Source organism: Rhinatrema bivittatum, chromosome 5 (assembly GCF_901001135.1).
Source record: "Rhinatrema bivittatum chromosome 5, aRhiBiv1.1, whole genome shotgun sequence".
Taxonomy (NCBI): Eukaryota; Metazoa; Chordata; class Amphibia; order Gymnophiona; family Rhinatrematidae; genus Rhinatrema; species Rhinatrema bivittatum.
This window is the reverse complement of record NC_042619.1, coordinates 207,712,679-207,728,081: the sequence shown is the minus strand read 5'-3', so window position 1 is coordinate 207,728,081 and position 15,403 is coordinate 207,712,679. Positions and strand designations below refer to the sequence as shown.

Genomic DNA, 15,403 nt, shown 5'->3' with positions numbered 1-15,403 from the left:
GGATGGCCTATAATGCTACTTTTCTAACCCCTGTTCCTTGCAGTTCAGTTGCTTGGATATTGTTTTTGACATTAAGAGCTACTCCTCCCACTTTTCTGTCCTCTCTGTCCTTCCGTAAGAAGTTGTAGCCTGGAATGGCCGTATCCCAATCATGAGACTCAGTAACCCAGATCTCTGTAATAGTAACTATGTCCAAGTCCACCTCTACCACTAGGGCTTGCAGATCTGGGATTTTATTGCCCAGACTATGAGCATTTGTGGTCATAGCTTTCCAGTGTCTCTCATTCAGTTTACTGTTTATCTTGGACTTGTTTTTTTCCTTATTCTGCTGACTTTTGTTATCCTCTTCACACATTTCTTTTATTTCTGTATTTGTTTTTCTTTTTCTTTTTGGGGAGTGACATTCCAATGTCCCTCTGCCACCCCCATCGTTTAGTTTAAATGCCTTATGTATCATACAATTTAAATTTATCTTTTAGTATCCTTTTTCCTGCCACAGACAGATGTAAGCCATCTTTGACAGAGTCCTTTTCTGTTCCATAAATTTCCACAATCTCCAATATATTCAAAACTTTGTTCCTTAGAGATGTGCTCCAGGTAAAAATTTTGTGTCTAGCTTCGTTTCAAGACCTCCCCAGGGGAATTTCATTTTTCCCACGGTTCGGGTTTTGTTTTCAGGTGCCCCAATTTTCGGGTTATTGCACACTATCTTTTTTCGTTTCTCCCGAACCATTCCAAATTAGGCAATATCGTTGGCATTGCCTAATTCGAGAAAAATGATTGCACATCCCTATTCCTTACACCAAGTTTTGAGCCATGTATTGAATTTATGTATATGGCTTAGGCTTGGGAGGCCATATTGAAGAGACGTTCGTTAAAGATATTCCCCTGATGCAGGCACATAGAAATGCCGAAACGCTGCAGCGTCGGGACATTTATGTTATATCGGAGGAATATTCAAGCGGACACTTGGTTACAATGGAGGAATATTGAAGGGGATATATGGTTACATCAGAGGAGTACAACTGCAGATGGCAGTAGTATGATCGCAATTGCTGATGGAAGGTTGTCAAATTTGCGGACGATACAAAATTATTCAGAGTAGCTAAAACACAAGTGGATTGTGATATATTACAGGAGGACCTTGCAAGACTGGAAGATTGGGCATACAAATGGCAGATGAAATTTAATGTGGACAAGTGCAAGGTGTTGCATATAGGAAAAAATAACCCTTGCTGTAGTTACACGATGTTAGGTTCCATATTAGGAGCTACCACCCAGGAATAAGATCTAGGCATCATAGTGGATAATACTTTAAAATTGTCGGCTCAGTGTGCTGCAGCATTCAAAAAAGCAAACAGAATGTTAGGAAATATTAGGAAGGGAATGGTTAATAAAACAGAAAATGTCATAATGTCTCTGTATCGCTCCATGGTGAGACCGCACTTTGAATACTGTATACAATTCTGGTTGCCACATCTCAAAAAAGATATAGTTGTGATGGAGAAGGTACAGAGAAGGGCAAACAAAATGATAAAGGGAATAGAACAGCTCCCCTATGAGGAAAGGCTGAAGAGGTTAGGGCTGTTCAACTTGGAGAAGAGATGGCTGAGGAGGGATATGATAGAGGTCTTTAAGATCATGAGAGATCTTGAATGAGTAGATGTGAATCGGTTATTTACACTTTCGGATAATAAAAGGACCAGGGGGCATTCCATGAAGTTTGCAAGTAGCACATTTAAGACTAATCGGAGAAAATTCTTTTTCACTCAACGCACAATAAAGCTCTGGAATTTGTTTCCAGAGGATGTGGTTAGTGCAGTTAGTGTAGATAGGTTTAAAAAAGGTTTGGATAAGTTCTTGGAGGAGAAGTCCATTAACTGCTATTAATCAAGTTTACTTAGGTAATAGCCACTGCCATTAATTTCATCAGTAGCATGGGATCGTTTTGGTGTTTGGGTACTTGCCTGGTTTGGCCTCTGTTGGAAACAGGATGCTGGACTTGATGGACCCTTGGTCTGACCCAGCATGATAATTTCTTATGTTCTTATGAAGGTGACTACAGACTATTTTTGAAAAGTAAATTGTGAAGAGATTCGAATAACATTAGGATGGTCAAAATATTGAACGTTGAGGCATAGTGATCTATAGCCACTATTTGAATCATTGGAGCATGTAAAATTGTCCTCTAGTGTTTATGGTACAAGCTTGTTGGTTTTAGTGCACAGTCTTCCTGGTTTTGGAAATATGATTGTTGTACTCCATAAGTTAAGTATTAGCCAGTTTGGAACTATTTAATAACTGCCAAAGTCTTTCTAATAGTAATAGTACTGAGAATCTCCTGTAACCATTGCTCCCATGCTGTTATTAGTAACATATTGGAAGATTATTGTTCTGTTTAATTATTGGAAGTATAATTTATTGAATAAATGAGGTGGATGTGTGGTGTGAATGTTAGGGATTTTGTATGTTTTTATGTATTGGGATAGTGTGAAAAATTAATGAATTTAGTGAATTTTTTATCTCAATTGAATTTTGCTATAATATTTTTAAGAAAATCATTTTTGAAATGAAATATATAATGTGATATTATGAATGCATTAGATAAATTAAAGTTAGTATTTAAATGTATAAATTGTGTTTATCAAAACTGTTTGTTTCATTTAGTATTGTGGTTTCTGACCTTTATGGGTGTTCCTGCAGAAGTTCTTCATAATCCCTATGTTGCTATAACAAGTTTGGAAGATTATCTGCCTGATTTGCAAAATGCACAGAGATGATCCTATTATATCAGTAGCCTGGAAGACAAAGAAACATCGACTAACTACCTCTGTGTATTCTAACCACACAGAAGTGACTCTTCCCTGGCTAATAAGTGAGATTCACTCCTGTCATGATATTTGCAAAAGAAATTAATTTGGAGTTATTACCCTGAAAGGGCCAGGAAATGCCATGTAATAAAGCCAGGCAGGCTCGGAAATGGTGCTGGAGCTGTCAGTTAGGGCATCATGGCATCTCCCAGTGAAATAGCATTCTCTGCCTCACATTATTTCATCATTTTGGAAGATAGACAAGGCAAAAGATTTTGAGCTTGGAGAACTTAACAGGTTAAAAGTTATAAAATGGCCTTTGCACATTTGACTGATAAATTATATTCTTCTCTGCTCACTAGGGAAGAAGATAATTAACAGAATCTGTCCACCTTGGCTAAAATAATTTAATCTGATGGAGGTGCATGATTTTGTAATTTTACGCACTGGTCTAGGAAAGAGTCACGTTGTCCAAGCTATTCATAAATTATAGCTTGCCTTGTGATCCAGGCTATTTTCGGTTAAAAGACAAGTTAAGGACGAGAAGCCTGCTTCCAAATTAAGCAGATCAAACAACTTTTGGCAATAAATGTTTAAGTGCGGTATTGTATTTTGATGATGTTCATCTGCGTTAAAAAAAAAAATGGGAAGGATCATGCCAAGAGAAAGCAGTAGCACTGCTGTATCATTAAGAGAGCTGATTCTTTTTAGCACACACCATGAGATCATCTTTCATTCCTGCAGGATTCTTAGAACATTTGCATAAAAAAAAACCATTGCCTTTATTAGTGGGGATTCTTGAGTGACAGAGCAGACTAGAAATGTACGTGTTACTTACATGAATACTGAATGTCAACACTATGACCGGTACTCCAAAAAAAATGAACACCAGATCACTGTGCAGTGCTAAAACACTTAAAGCAAAGTGTTTGCATAATAAGGAAAAAAAATGCTATCATTACTCTGCATTTTAAGTTGCCCTCACAGATGTCGTTCTGCGTTAAGTAGCATAAGCTCAGATAGCAATGCATTATTCTGCCATGAATTCAAGGGCTCAATGATAAACACACTTGACAGGTAGGCTTCATTTAAGTAGCAATGCTAATATACTTGCATATAAGGTACAATTAAAAATCAGTCTAACCCAATTTACTATGCAGCTTAATGTGCAGTATACAAGGTAATAAAATTAATGGATTCACTTCAGGTAATGCTCCATTTCTCCTGGGTTCAATGTGCTTATTCATTCAATATTTCATGAGCTGGTCTGAATTTATGTTGGGATTGGAAAGTAAATCTTTATCCAGGGAATCTGGGGTACGCATGGGCAGGGAAGGTGTTCCCAATGCTTGACTATATGTCTGAGTTGGATTTTCTTGGATTCCAGAGCCAGGGAAATCATTGGTAAAATTATGATGGGGGTCCTGGTCACTAGAAATGTATCTTGAGATAAATCTTAAGGGATGTCACATGGCCTCTACTTGTGGGTTATGGTGATGAGTCACTGTGGCAGAGAAAAGGACTTATACACACAGGCAAAAAGTCACCAGAGATCATATATGCGTTCTTTATTTTTATTTTTATCACACTTATATATTAAGTTAAAGAATTACAGTATATCGCATATATGGAGAATCCATAAATGGAATTTCAATACACATTAGATATAGCATAGAGTATTTGAATCATGTATCTGAACAATTTCGGCAGCTACTGGTTAAATTACAATCTGTTTCGAATTTATTTATGTGCCTATTTGTAAACCGTTGTGATGGTATATCACTAAACGACGGTATAGAAAAGTTTTTAAATAAATAAATAAACCTTAGTATATTCCTTTAAGAGAGAGTGTTGAGGGATATCCTTTGTGTGTGTGTGGGGGGGAGAGAGAGAGTTTCTATGGGCTTAATGTAAGGTGATGTTTAGTGTGGAAATTGGGTTGGTGGTGGGGAATCTTTCTGCAACTTGAGATTGATTTGGAGTTGAGAGCTCCACAGCCCCTAAGAAAGCTGCTGGTCTAGTCAGTCCAGCAAGACCAAGACAACGGGAAGCCAGTGAATCGATACTGGGATCTTGGGTCATACAAGCAGCAACCCAGGAGGGATATGGACCAAAACAGCCTTGTGGAAATCCTATGGGAAGGGAGTAAATTGCAATCATAGAGACTATGACTGAGACAAATTCTGTGAGTAAAGATGAACATTAAATCTCATTTGAAAAGGGAAGAATGGGAAATATTTTTTGTGTTGTGCCGTTGAAATGAAGGTTTGAAGGAAAGTGTTTTGTTGTTGGTGCTGTTGTTGCTAATCAGTGCTGTGAACCTCTGAATCCTGATTAATTCACGGAATTTTAATATTGCTCATTTCTGACTGCTGTAAACCCTAGAAAATAAAATTATTTTTTTAAGATGCCTTTTGAGTGAGAACCTCCTATATTCCAAGGTGTGGATTTTATGAGAGGCATCTGTCAGTCTATGGAAGAAGTTGGGGTGCAGTCAGAAGGGTCACAGAGGAGAAATAAATAACTTGGTGTTTAGTTTCCTATCCAGTTTAATCAGTACAACCCTTGCCTCTGTGCCAGGTCCACTATACCATCTGCGCGACCATGGGTCTGTTTTCTCAACCCACGGAAACGGCTGCTTTCCTCCCAACCAGCATCAGACACTCTCATTTTATGTGTCCTGAAAGAGGGTTACAGACTGATATATCACCAATACCGTAATTAAGAAACCCTTGAAATGAACATAAAAGGCAAAAATGTACTGAAGATGCTCCAAGAAGTGCTGCTGTACCCCTCACACAGTGCTGTTCAACTTCTCACTGAAAAGAGGAGAGGTTCCAGGAGGCTGGGAAAAAATGGATGAAGCACCGCTTCACATGAGAGGGAACCAAAAGGAAATGGAAACGCACAGCCCTGTTAGTTTAACATCAGTCGTGGACAAGGATAGAACACTACGATAGTGTGAAGCAAGCGGAGAGCCTGCTTTCACAGGGGGGAAATCTTGCCAAGCAAACTGGATATTTATTTCTTTGCTGAAGTGACCAGAGTAGAAGCATGGAGGTGTGTGTGTGTGTGTGTGTGTAAATAGATATGGCCCTATCTGCATTGTGGTAAAGGCCTTTGGAACTGTTCCTTCACAGACGATTGAAAAAGCCAGCCAGTCTGTGAATTCAATGAATTCACTAAAGTACCACACCAAGCTGGCGTTATGATATTTGTGTTGGAGGAATCTCTACAAAACCAATTTGCAGAGAAAATGAATTACTGACTGACCTAACATGGAGTCATATTATTACCCCACTAGTGAATGCATGCATTAGACAAGTCCTTCAAACACATAATTGGGATGCATCACACTCCTTCCTCTTATAGGTGTGTGACTGTTTAATAATAACATCTTGCACACTTACTCTGAATCCATTTTCTGCCACAAAGCTGTAAATACAAGGAATGAGACCAGCGTCAGTTACAGGCCCTGAATGGAGCCCTGTAAACAACTCCATGAAATACAAATATTAAAAGAACCACTTTACACCTGACGTTGAACTATCTGTACTCCAAGAAATACAGCACTGCACACGAAATGAAGGTTCTGCAGTGAAAAGGAAAATCTCTCTCCTTTACTTGCAAAAACGTAATCATTTTTACGATGTACTAACAGAATATTTTTTTTATTAGATTTTTAAACATTTTTATTGCATATCCTGCCACTGTACCGAAGTTTTGAGAAACTCTTGGTCTTGCAGCCTCCTAAAGTTGTCTCGTGCAACCTCATAGTAGTTTGATTATTTTTCAAGCTGTGGCATTGCTGTGCATCCTCCTGGCATCAGCAGCAGAAGGCTGCTGATTAGGCCTGCACTTTTAGGAACGGACTTTTCTGACTTTGTGTCCCATGAATACCTCATTATTGTGTAGCTATGGAAATCAGGACTACTGCTCTCCTTAGGTCTGTCTCTAGAGGAAAAATAATATTTTGTTTTTCTTTTACTAATTATTCTTTCCAGAGGGCCTGAATGCGGACAGCATCAAACAAGCCTCCGACCAGCTGAACAGCCGCTGGATTGAGTTCTGCCAGCTGCTGAGGGAGAGGCTGGCGTGGCTGCAGCACCAAAGGGAAATCATTGCCTTTTACTCCAAGCTCCAGCAGCTAGAACAGGCGACACTTTCTGCTGAGAACTGGCTGAGAGCACAGGCCGCACCAGCAACACAGGAGGAGGCCTTAAAAGCACAGCTAGAAAAGTGCAAGGTAATTATAGAGGAGGCTCTGCAGATGGGCTGAGGAAGGATTGCACTTTTTGCACAAAAGGTTCAGGCTACTAACTTAGGCAACTGGGCACCTAAATCTGCATCTTTTGAAAATTGATTAGAGCTGACTGCCTAAATTTAGGGAACTAGCTTCATTAGGCACCTAAATTTAGGAGCCTTATAAAATTGATGGCATCAGGGGCAGAGAAAAAATGTTGATCATGTAGCACTGATTAACTTAGTCCCCTACATCTAGGTGAATGAATTGCAGACTAAATTTAGGTGAATTTTCAACTGAAAGAGCCCAATTTTGTAACAACCTGCATAGATATGAAGTAGTCTATGTGTACTCTTCAACCCTTATTTCCAAAGCAGACTTACATGCAAAACCCCATTTTGGAATTTAGCGGCACACGCACACTCATGTACGCCTGCTTGGGAGCCAATGTAAGATGGCAACTTTCAAACCGGCCCGCGGGCACACATTTCCGTGCATATTGCGGCCCACGGCCATTTTATAATATGCACGCATTTTATAAAATAGCCTGGCTGCATGCACATGTGCCAAATTTTAAGTGGGTGCATGCATGTATGCGCAAATTCCGCTTCTACCACGTAAATCACGGATTTTAAAAAGGTGTACATGACTACACAATTCCCAGTTTACCAGTTCGTTCACCAATTCCAGTTAACAGCTAGGTCCTCCAGTCGCCCCCCCCCCCCCTCTGGTTTTATAGCCTACACTCCCCCAAGTTACCCCTGACTCTTTAAACCCCTCAGAAATGGCTCGATCCTTTTATTTTTTTAACTTTCACGTCATACATAGCAGAAGTAAAGTTATGCGGCAAGACATTTCGGTGCACACCAGGGCACACAAGTATTTACACGCATATCTCTGGTTCACACCCCAAATGGCCCATGTAAGCAAATGCATATGACTGAAAATCCTTCTGAAATTTAAGAAGCTAATGTAAGCAATGAGCATTTTTTGAAAACTCCAAATCAAATATGATCCAGAGTGTCTCAGTCAGGAAACTAGAGGTGAGTGAACAACTTGGTCATACACAAGGACAGTAACTTTCAAAATGTTGCACAGGCGCACATTTGTATGTATACATTGGCCCAGGGAGGTGACCATTTTATAACATACATGTGTATATGCACATATGTTATAAAATAGCCTAGACACGCACCCATGTACACCAAATTTTAAGTGAGCACATGCATATGTGCAGAAATTCCGCTTCTGCCATTTAAGTAAGGTGATTTTAAAAGGCGTGCACGCTCATGCCATTCTCAATTTACCAGTTCGTCCACCAGTTCACCCAGTTAAGAGATAGGTCCTTCAAACCCTCTAGTGTAATAGCCTTCACTCCCTCCTGTTAGTCTTAAACTCCACAGATATGGCTAGTTTTTTTAATTTTAGAACTTTCACCTCCTCCATAGCAGACGTAAACTTACGTGGCAGGGGTTCTGGGCATGCCCCGAAACACCCTTTCTCATGAAATGGCTCTGTTTCATGCCCCAAAACGCTCTTTTTTGAAAATTTTGGAGATGTGTGCACTGTGGAAGATACATGCATAGCTGAGCAGCTTTTAAAATCCACTTGGCGTGCGCGAGCCCAATTTATTCGCACATCCCCTAATTAATGCACGCACCGGGCTTTTAAAGTTTACCTTAAATCAAGCACATCTCAGTCTGGTTTGAGTTGGGTTATTTTAGAGGGGGCAATGGCAGAAACTCAGCTTTTCCCGAGATCTGCTGAGAAAATCTGACAGATCTTTCTCAGAGTATCTAGGGAAAGTTCAATGTGAATCCACAAAATTCCAAAATATATAATGAATTCAGCTTCATTTTTCCAGAGATCTGAAGCAAATTTTCAATGATATTGACAGAAAAACTGAAAAATCTGCTCAAATTTACTAGCAAGTTCAAAATCCATTCAAAGTTGCACAAATATTTCAAAAGTTCAAACATTTTTGTATTTTTAAAGTATTACAGTAAACCTACAGTGTATACTTCCAAATCTAATCTAAAGTGTGACTAATATAAGAAGGATATTGTAATATAAGAAATACCATACTGGGTCAAACTAAAAGTACATCAAGTCTAGCGTCCAATTTCTGACAGTGGCCATTCTGGGTCACAAATACCTGGAAGAATGCCAAAGAATAGATCCAATCCTTCTTGCTCATAACCAGTGGCTTTCCCATCTCTGCATGGCTAATAATGTGTTTTCTTCCAGGAACTTGTCTATATTTTTTTTAAATTCAGCTACATTAATTGCTTTCACCACATCCTCCAGCAAAACACTTCACAGTTTAATTGTGCGCTGAGTGAAAAAATCAAACCTAACTATCTACAAACATGGAGGTCGATGTCTAGTGAAATGGGAAGTGGCAGATTTATCCAGGGAAAGTTATGTATATAACTTTTCCCAGATATTCAGTGAGACTTACACGAACAAGTCTCCCTCTGAACATATACAGATAAATATATATACGGAACTTTATCCAGGTAAAGTTAGGATTGGGTATTTTATAACCAGGTTTAGGAAGGCAACTTTAACTGAAGAGTGCATAATGTGAATGCTCTCCAGCTAATGTTTAGCCCTATTCCTGGAACATTTCTGTTGATACCCCTTTTTGTACAGATACATTTTATGTGCATGTAACCCCCATTTAGGGTGATAGCAACAAACACAAGAGGTTGAATCGGTATAAAATGGACTTTATTGAATCTTGCCCGACTCTGGCCGAGTTTCGCTCAACGAGCTGCCTCAGGGGCTTAAGAGCCACTTGAATTGGCTCATATTAGCATGGGCATCTCATATGTCATAGTTAGAGAAACATTTATCAGCAAAACTATTGGACCTGTTTTAAAACAGACACTTTTAACAGCAGACCGCTGTAAAAGCAATGATATTCCAATTCTACTCGCTGCTCAACGCAATGCGGTGCAGAGATCTCTGCAGGTCCAATAGTTTTGCTGATAAATGTTTCTCTAACTATGACATATGAGATTCCCATGTTAATCTGAGCCAATTCAAGTGGCTCTTAAGCCCCTGAGGCAACTCGTTGAGCGAAACTCCACCAGAGTCGGGCAAGATTCAATAAAGTCCATTTTATACCGATTCAACCTCTTGTGTTTGTTGCTATCAGCCATCTTGGATCTGTTACCGGTTTGTTTTCTTGGACCCCCATTTAGGGCACATAAAATAAGATGCCTGATGCTGGGCTTTTGTGGCCTTGGCACCAGCTCTGTGGGTTAAATAATATGTAGCAGTTGGGTAGATATTTGATGGCACCTGTATCAGAGGCTGAAGAGCAATACTTCCTACTGCTGGTCATGGAAAATTATTAGATACAACCTCTGTGACCATTTGTCTGTACCATTACACAAAATATTCGGTCTTCTCTGTTACACCATTCATTAGCAGACTCCAGACCTCAATTCCACAACCCTGGATGTCTCTATCAGAGTCCCACACAATTACTTATATTTCAAAATGATAAAAGATTTTATTCTTCTGGTATACCAGCAGTCAATTAAAAAGCACAGTCACAAAAGGATGAGTCACAGGATTCCACAGCAGAGATAACAGCAGCAAGAAAATAAAACACACACTTTACTCTTCTCTAGTATTTTATCAAGACCTATAACCCATCTATTAACATAATAACATAATAAATGACAGCAGAAAAAGACCTAGTGTCCATCCACTCTACCCAACAATTTGTCAGGGGTAGTAATTTCTGCTCTGTGCAATTACCCCAGTTAATAACACAGTTACCCCTTTTCTTCATTTCCATCCTTTAGCCATTAGGGATCCTCTGTGTTTATCCCACTCCCTTCTGAATTCCAATACTGCTCTGGTCATTCCTACCTCTTCCAGTAGGGCATTCCATGTAACCACCTTCCTTTCCATGAAGAAATATTTCATGATGTTGTTCCTAAGTCTAACCCCTTGAAGCTTCATATTATGTCCCCTAGTTCTACAGCTTTCTTTCCTTTGGAAAAGGTTGAATTATTGGGCCTCAATAATACCCTTCAGGTATTTAAATGTCTGTATCATATCTCCCCTATCCCTCCTGTCCTCCAGAGTGTACATATTTAGGTCCTTCAGTTTCATCTCACAAATCTTCCAGTGCAGACACCACACTATTTTGGTTGCCTTTCTCTGGACAACTTCCATCCTGCCTCTATCCTTTTTGAGATACATGCTCCAGAACTGAACACAGCACTCCAGGTGAGGCCTCACCAAGGACCTGTACAAGGGCATTATCACCTCCTTTTTCTTGCTGGTTATTCCAACTTCTATGCAGCCCAACATCCCTCTAGCCTTAGTCACTACCTTCTCATATTGCTTCGCCAACTTCAGAGCATCAGACATTATCACCCTGTTTCCCAGTCCATGCACATCAGTCTTTCACCCCCCATCATTTAGAGATGCTTTGGATTTCTACAGCCCAGCTGCATGACTCTATTTGCCATTGAATCCCAGCTGTCAAATCTGTGCCCACTCCTCGAGCTTTCTTTAGATCACTTTTCATTCTCGCTATTTCTTCAGGTGTGTCCATTCTCTTACAGATCTTTGTGTCATTCGCAAAAAGACAAATGTTTTCTTCAAACCCTTCTGCTATGTCACTTACAAAGATATTGAATAGAATCGGCCCCAAAATTGATCCTTGAGGGACTCTACTTATCACTCTTCTGCCTCAGAATAGGTTCCACTTACTGCCATTCACTGTCATCTGTTAGTCAACCAATTTATAATCCATTTTATTACCACTCATAGGCTTTTAGTTTTGTTCATGATTCTCCTATGTGGGACAGTGACAACAGCTGTACTGAAATCCTGATAAATCGTAATAAGTGCTCTTCTTTGGTCTAATTCTCTAATCATCTAATAAAAAAAGTAGTACAGCTCATTTGACATGACCTTTCTCTGGTAAAACCATGTTGCCTTGGATCCTGTAACCCATTGGATTGTAGATAGTTGACTATTCTTTAATTCAGTAGTAGCTCCATTAATTTTCTCACCATTGAGATAACGATAATCAGCCTGTAGTTTCTTGTAGTCTTCTTGTGTTTTGGACATTGAAGTGTGGGTCCTTGGTCGCTGTAAGAGATGGCACCTCCCATAGGGTGGGGCTCTGTGGGGACTTGCAGAGATGGACACAGAGAATTAGCTTTATTGTACTGCAACTTAGATGGTGACCCGAGGAACGGATGATGATTCCAGCCAGGAGATGAGGAACTAGATGGCAATGTTCCGTCTGTGGGTTGCAGGGTGGAAAAGGCAATTCCACAGTCTCACCGGGTCCCAAGAGGGAGAAGGGTCCAGGAGTGGTCCGCGAAGCGGAGTACGCTGAGAACCCAAGCTTAGATGGAGAAGCCAATAGATCTGGTAGTGGTCCGTGGTACGGGGTAGGCTGAGTTTCTATGGAGAGAGAGATGAGACAATGCAAAGACAGAACTGGAGAGGCAGTACTCACTCTGATGCTGGTAGTTGTAGTAGAAGAGAACCCCCGAGGAGTGGAGGAACAAGGCCTCCGAGGAGCGGGTACCGTAGGCATCCAGGTAATAGGTAGGCAACCAAGAAGGGAAGGTAGGAGCACGGTAAAGCCCCTGAGGAGTGGGTACGTTAGGTATCCTAGTTGGTAGGAGATGACCCTGGAGGGTAAGGAGGAGCGAGGCAAGGCCCCCGTGGAGTGGGTACCTAAGTCATCCTGGAGTGAGAGTACACAGAGCGGGAGCGTCTGGTAATGAGGAGAGATCAGCATGGAGGATTTCTTGCTAACTCGTAAAAGGAATCGTGAGCGGAGATTAAATACCAGAGCTAGTGATGTCATGTGCGTGTGCGCTAGGTGCCTCCTGGACAAATATGGCAAACGCAATCGCCCATGCCAGGCCGGGGATGCTGGAGGAGAAGCGGAGGCAGCAATCTTTCCAAAATGAACTGTGTCGGGTAGAAAAAAGGTAAGCAATAGAGGGCGCAGCCATCTGCGACTGTCGGGCGCAACAATTCTCTTCTTTGCTCCTAGTTCTGTGAAGCTGGACCATCACCCCCTTCTCCATTCTTGGTGGCACTATACCTGTTTCCATTGATCTTAAGAGTCCCAGTGCCTTATTCATTTTTCCCACATAAGCACATCAGTACTGACATAACATCATTGAATTCTTCATATATCGAAATTTCCAGAGAAGGCCACAAGATCTCCCATAATATAGTTAGGATTCACATCTCCCTCCAGGTGCCTCATGGGTGAAGGTGTGGATACTATATTAAGAGAGTGCTGTGATACAACCTCCAGTGTTGCATACTTGGAAATGCTTCCCATTTGACCTGCAGGGCTCAAGATGCAGGCTGAGCTCCAGGCTTTCAGTGCATGGATGAGACGATAGTGCAGGGAACAGTGTTTTAGGTTTGTTAAGAACTAGGAAATATTCTGGGAAAGGGGAGAGTATTCCAATGGGATAGGCTCCACCTTAACCAGAGTAGAACCAGACAGCTGGCACTAACTTTTAAAAACAAGATAGAGCAACTTTTAAACTAGATGATGGGGGAAAGCTCAGAAGTCCATAGTTTGGAATGTATCTTTAATCGATGCGATCAAAACAGGGAAGTTAGGGTATCCTGATGGAGAGGATGCAATAAATGCTAAAGTAGTCCAAGTGTCTTTAAGTAAAGAACAGGCAGAGCAGAAAGATTCCAAAATATTCCTGTTAACTGATAAAACGGATATTAATACAAACAAAAAGCATACTTTGAAATGTCTGCATACAAATGCTAGAAGTCTAAAAATAAGATGAGAGAGTTAGTGTATAGCACTGGATGAAGAGGTAGATATAATTGACATTTCAGAGATCTGTTGGAAGGAAGATAACCAATGGGACACTGTGATACCAGGGAACAAATTAAATCATAATGATAGGATGGGTCAAATTGATGGAGGTATGTTAAAGAGGGCATAGAGTCTAATAGGATAAAAATTCTTCAGGAAACAAAATGCATTATAAAATCTTTATGATAGAAATATATTTTTTTAGATGTGGAATAGAATAGCAATGCGGTGTACTACTGTCCATCTGGCTAAAATTAACAGACAATGAAATGCTAACAGATATTATGGAAACTAACAAAATTAGCAACACAGTAATAATGAGTAATTTCAATTACCCCATTATTGACTGGGTAAATGCCACATCAGGACATGCTAAGGAGGTAAAGTTTCTAGATGAAATAAATGACTGCTTATTGAACAGCTGGTACAAGAATCAATATGAGGGAGAGCTATTTTAGACTTAATCTTTAGTGGAATACATGATTTCATGCAAGAGATAGCGGGTTTGGGTCTACTTGGTAATAGTGATCATCATATGATCAAATTGAACTTGATAACTGGGGGGAGGACACTAATAAAATCTATTGTGATAGCATTTAACTTTCAAAAAGGAAATTATGATAAAATGAAGAAAATGGTGAGGGAAAAACTGAAAGGAACAATTGTAAAGGTTAAGAGTACATCAGGTGTGGACATTGTTTAAAAATACCATCTTGGAAACCCAGATCAAATGTATTCCACACATTACAAAAGGTGGAATGGAGGCCAAATGACTGCCAGCATGGTTAAAAGGTGAGGTAAGAGAGGCTGTTCTAGCCAAAAGAGCATCTTTCCAAAATGGAAATGGGATCTAAATGAAGAAAACAGGAAACAGCATAAACACTGGAAAGTGAGATGCAAAGCATTAATAAGGAAGGCAATAACAGAATTTGAAAAGAAGCTTGCTATAGAAGCTAAAACTCTTAATAAAAGTTTTTCAGGTGCATTTGAAGCAAAAGGCTTGCAAGGGAATCAGTTGGACCGTTAGATGATTAATGGGAGGACAAGGCCATAGAAGAAAGATTAAATGAATTATTTGCTTTGATCTTTACCGAGAAAGATTTAAGACAGATACCCATACCAGAAGTGATATTTAAAGTTGATGATTCAGAGGAAGCAAATCTCTGTGAACCTGGAAGATATAATAGGGCAAATTGATAAACTAAAGAGTAGCAAATCACTTGGACCATATGATATACATCCCAGAATGCTAAAAGAACTGAAAAATGAAATTGCAAACCTACTATTAGCAATCTGTAAATTATCATTAAAATCAGCTACGGTACCTGAAGATTGGAGAATGGTCAACATATTGCCAGTTTAAAAAGGGTTCCGGGGTGATCCAGGAGACTACAGACCAATGAGCCTGATGTCAATGTGAGAAAATGGTTAAAACTATTATAAAGAATGAAAATACTGAACATACAGACATTCACAGTTTTAATTAATGAGACTAAGACA

At 39.9% G+C, this 15,403-nt stretch overlaps 1 protein-coding gene across 1 annotated transcript in view; it reads left to right on the top strand.

Moving 5' to 3' along the window:
- DMD (dystrophin) overlaps positions 1-15,403 on the top strand; it is a 3,148,630-nt gene that overhangs the window by 1,368,812 nt on the left and 1,764,415 nt on the right. Inside the window, exon 20 of the mRNA XM_029603105.1 lies at positions 6,815-7,056. Coding sequence (XP_029458965.1) covers positions 6,815-7,056 — 242 coding nt within the window. The remainder of the gene's footprint in view (positions 1-6,814; positions 7,057-15,403) is intronic.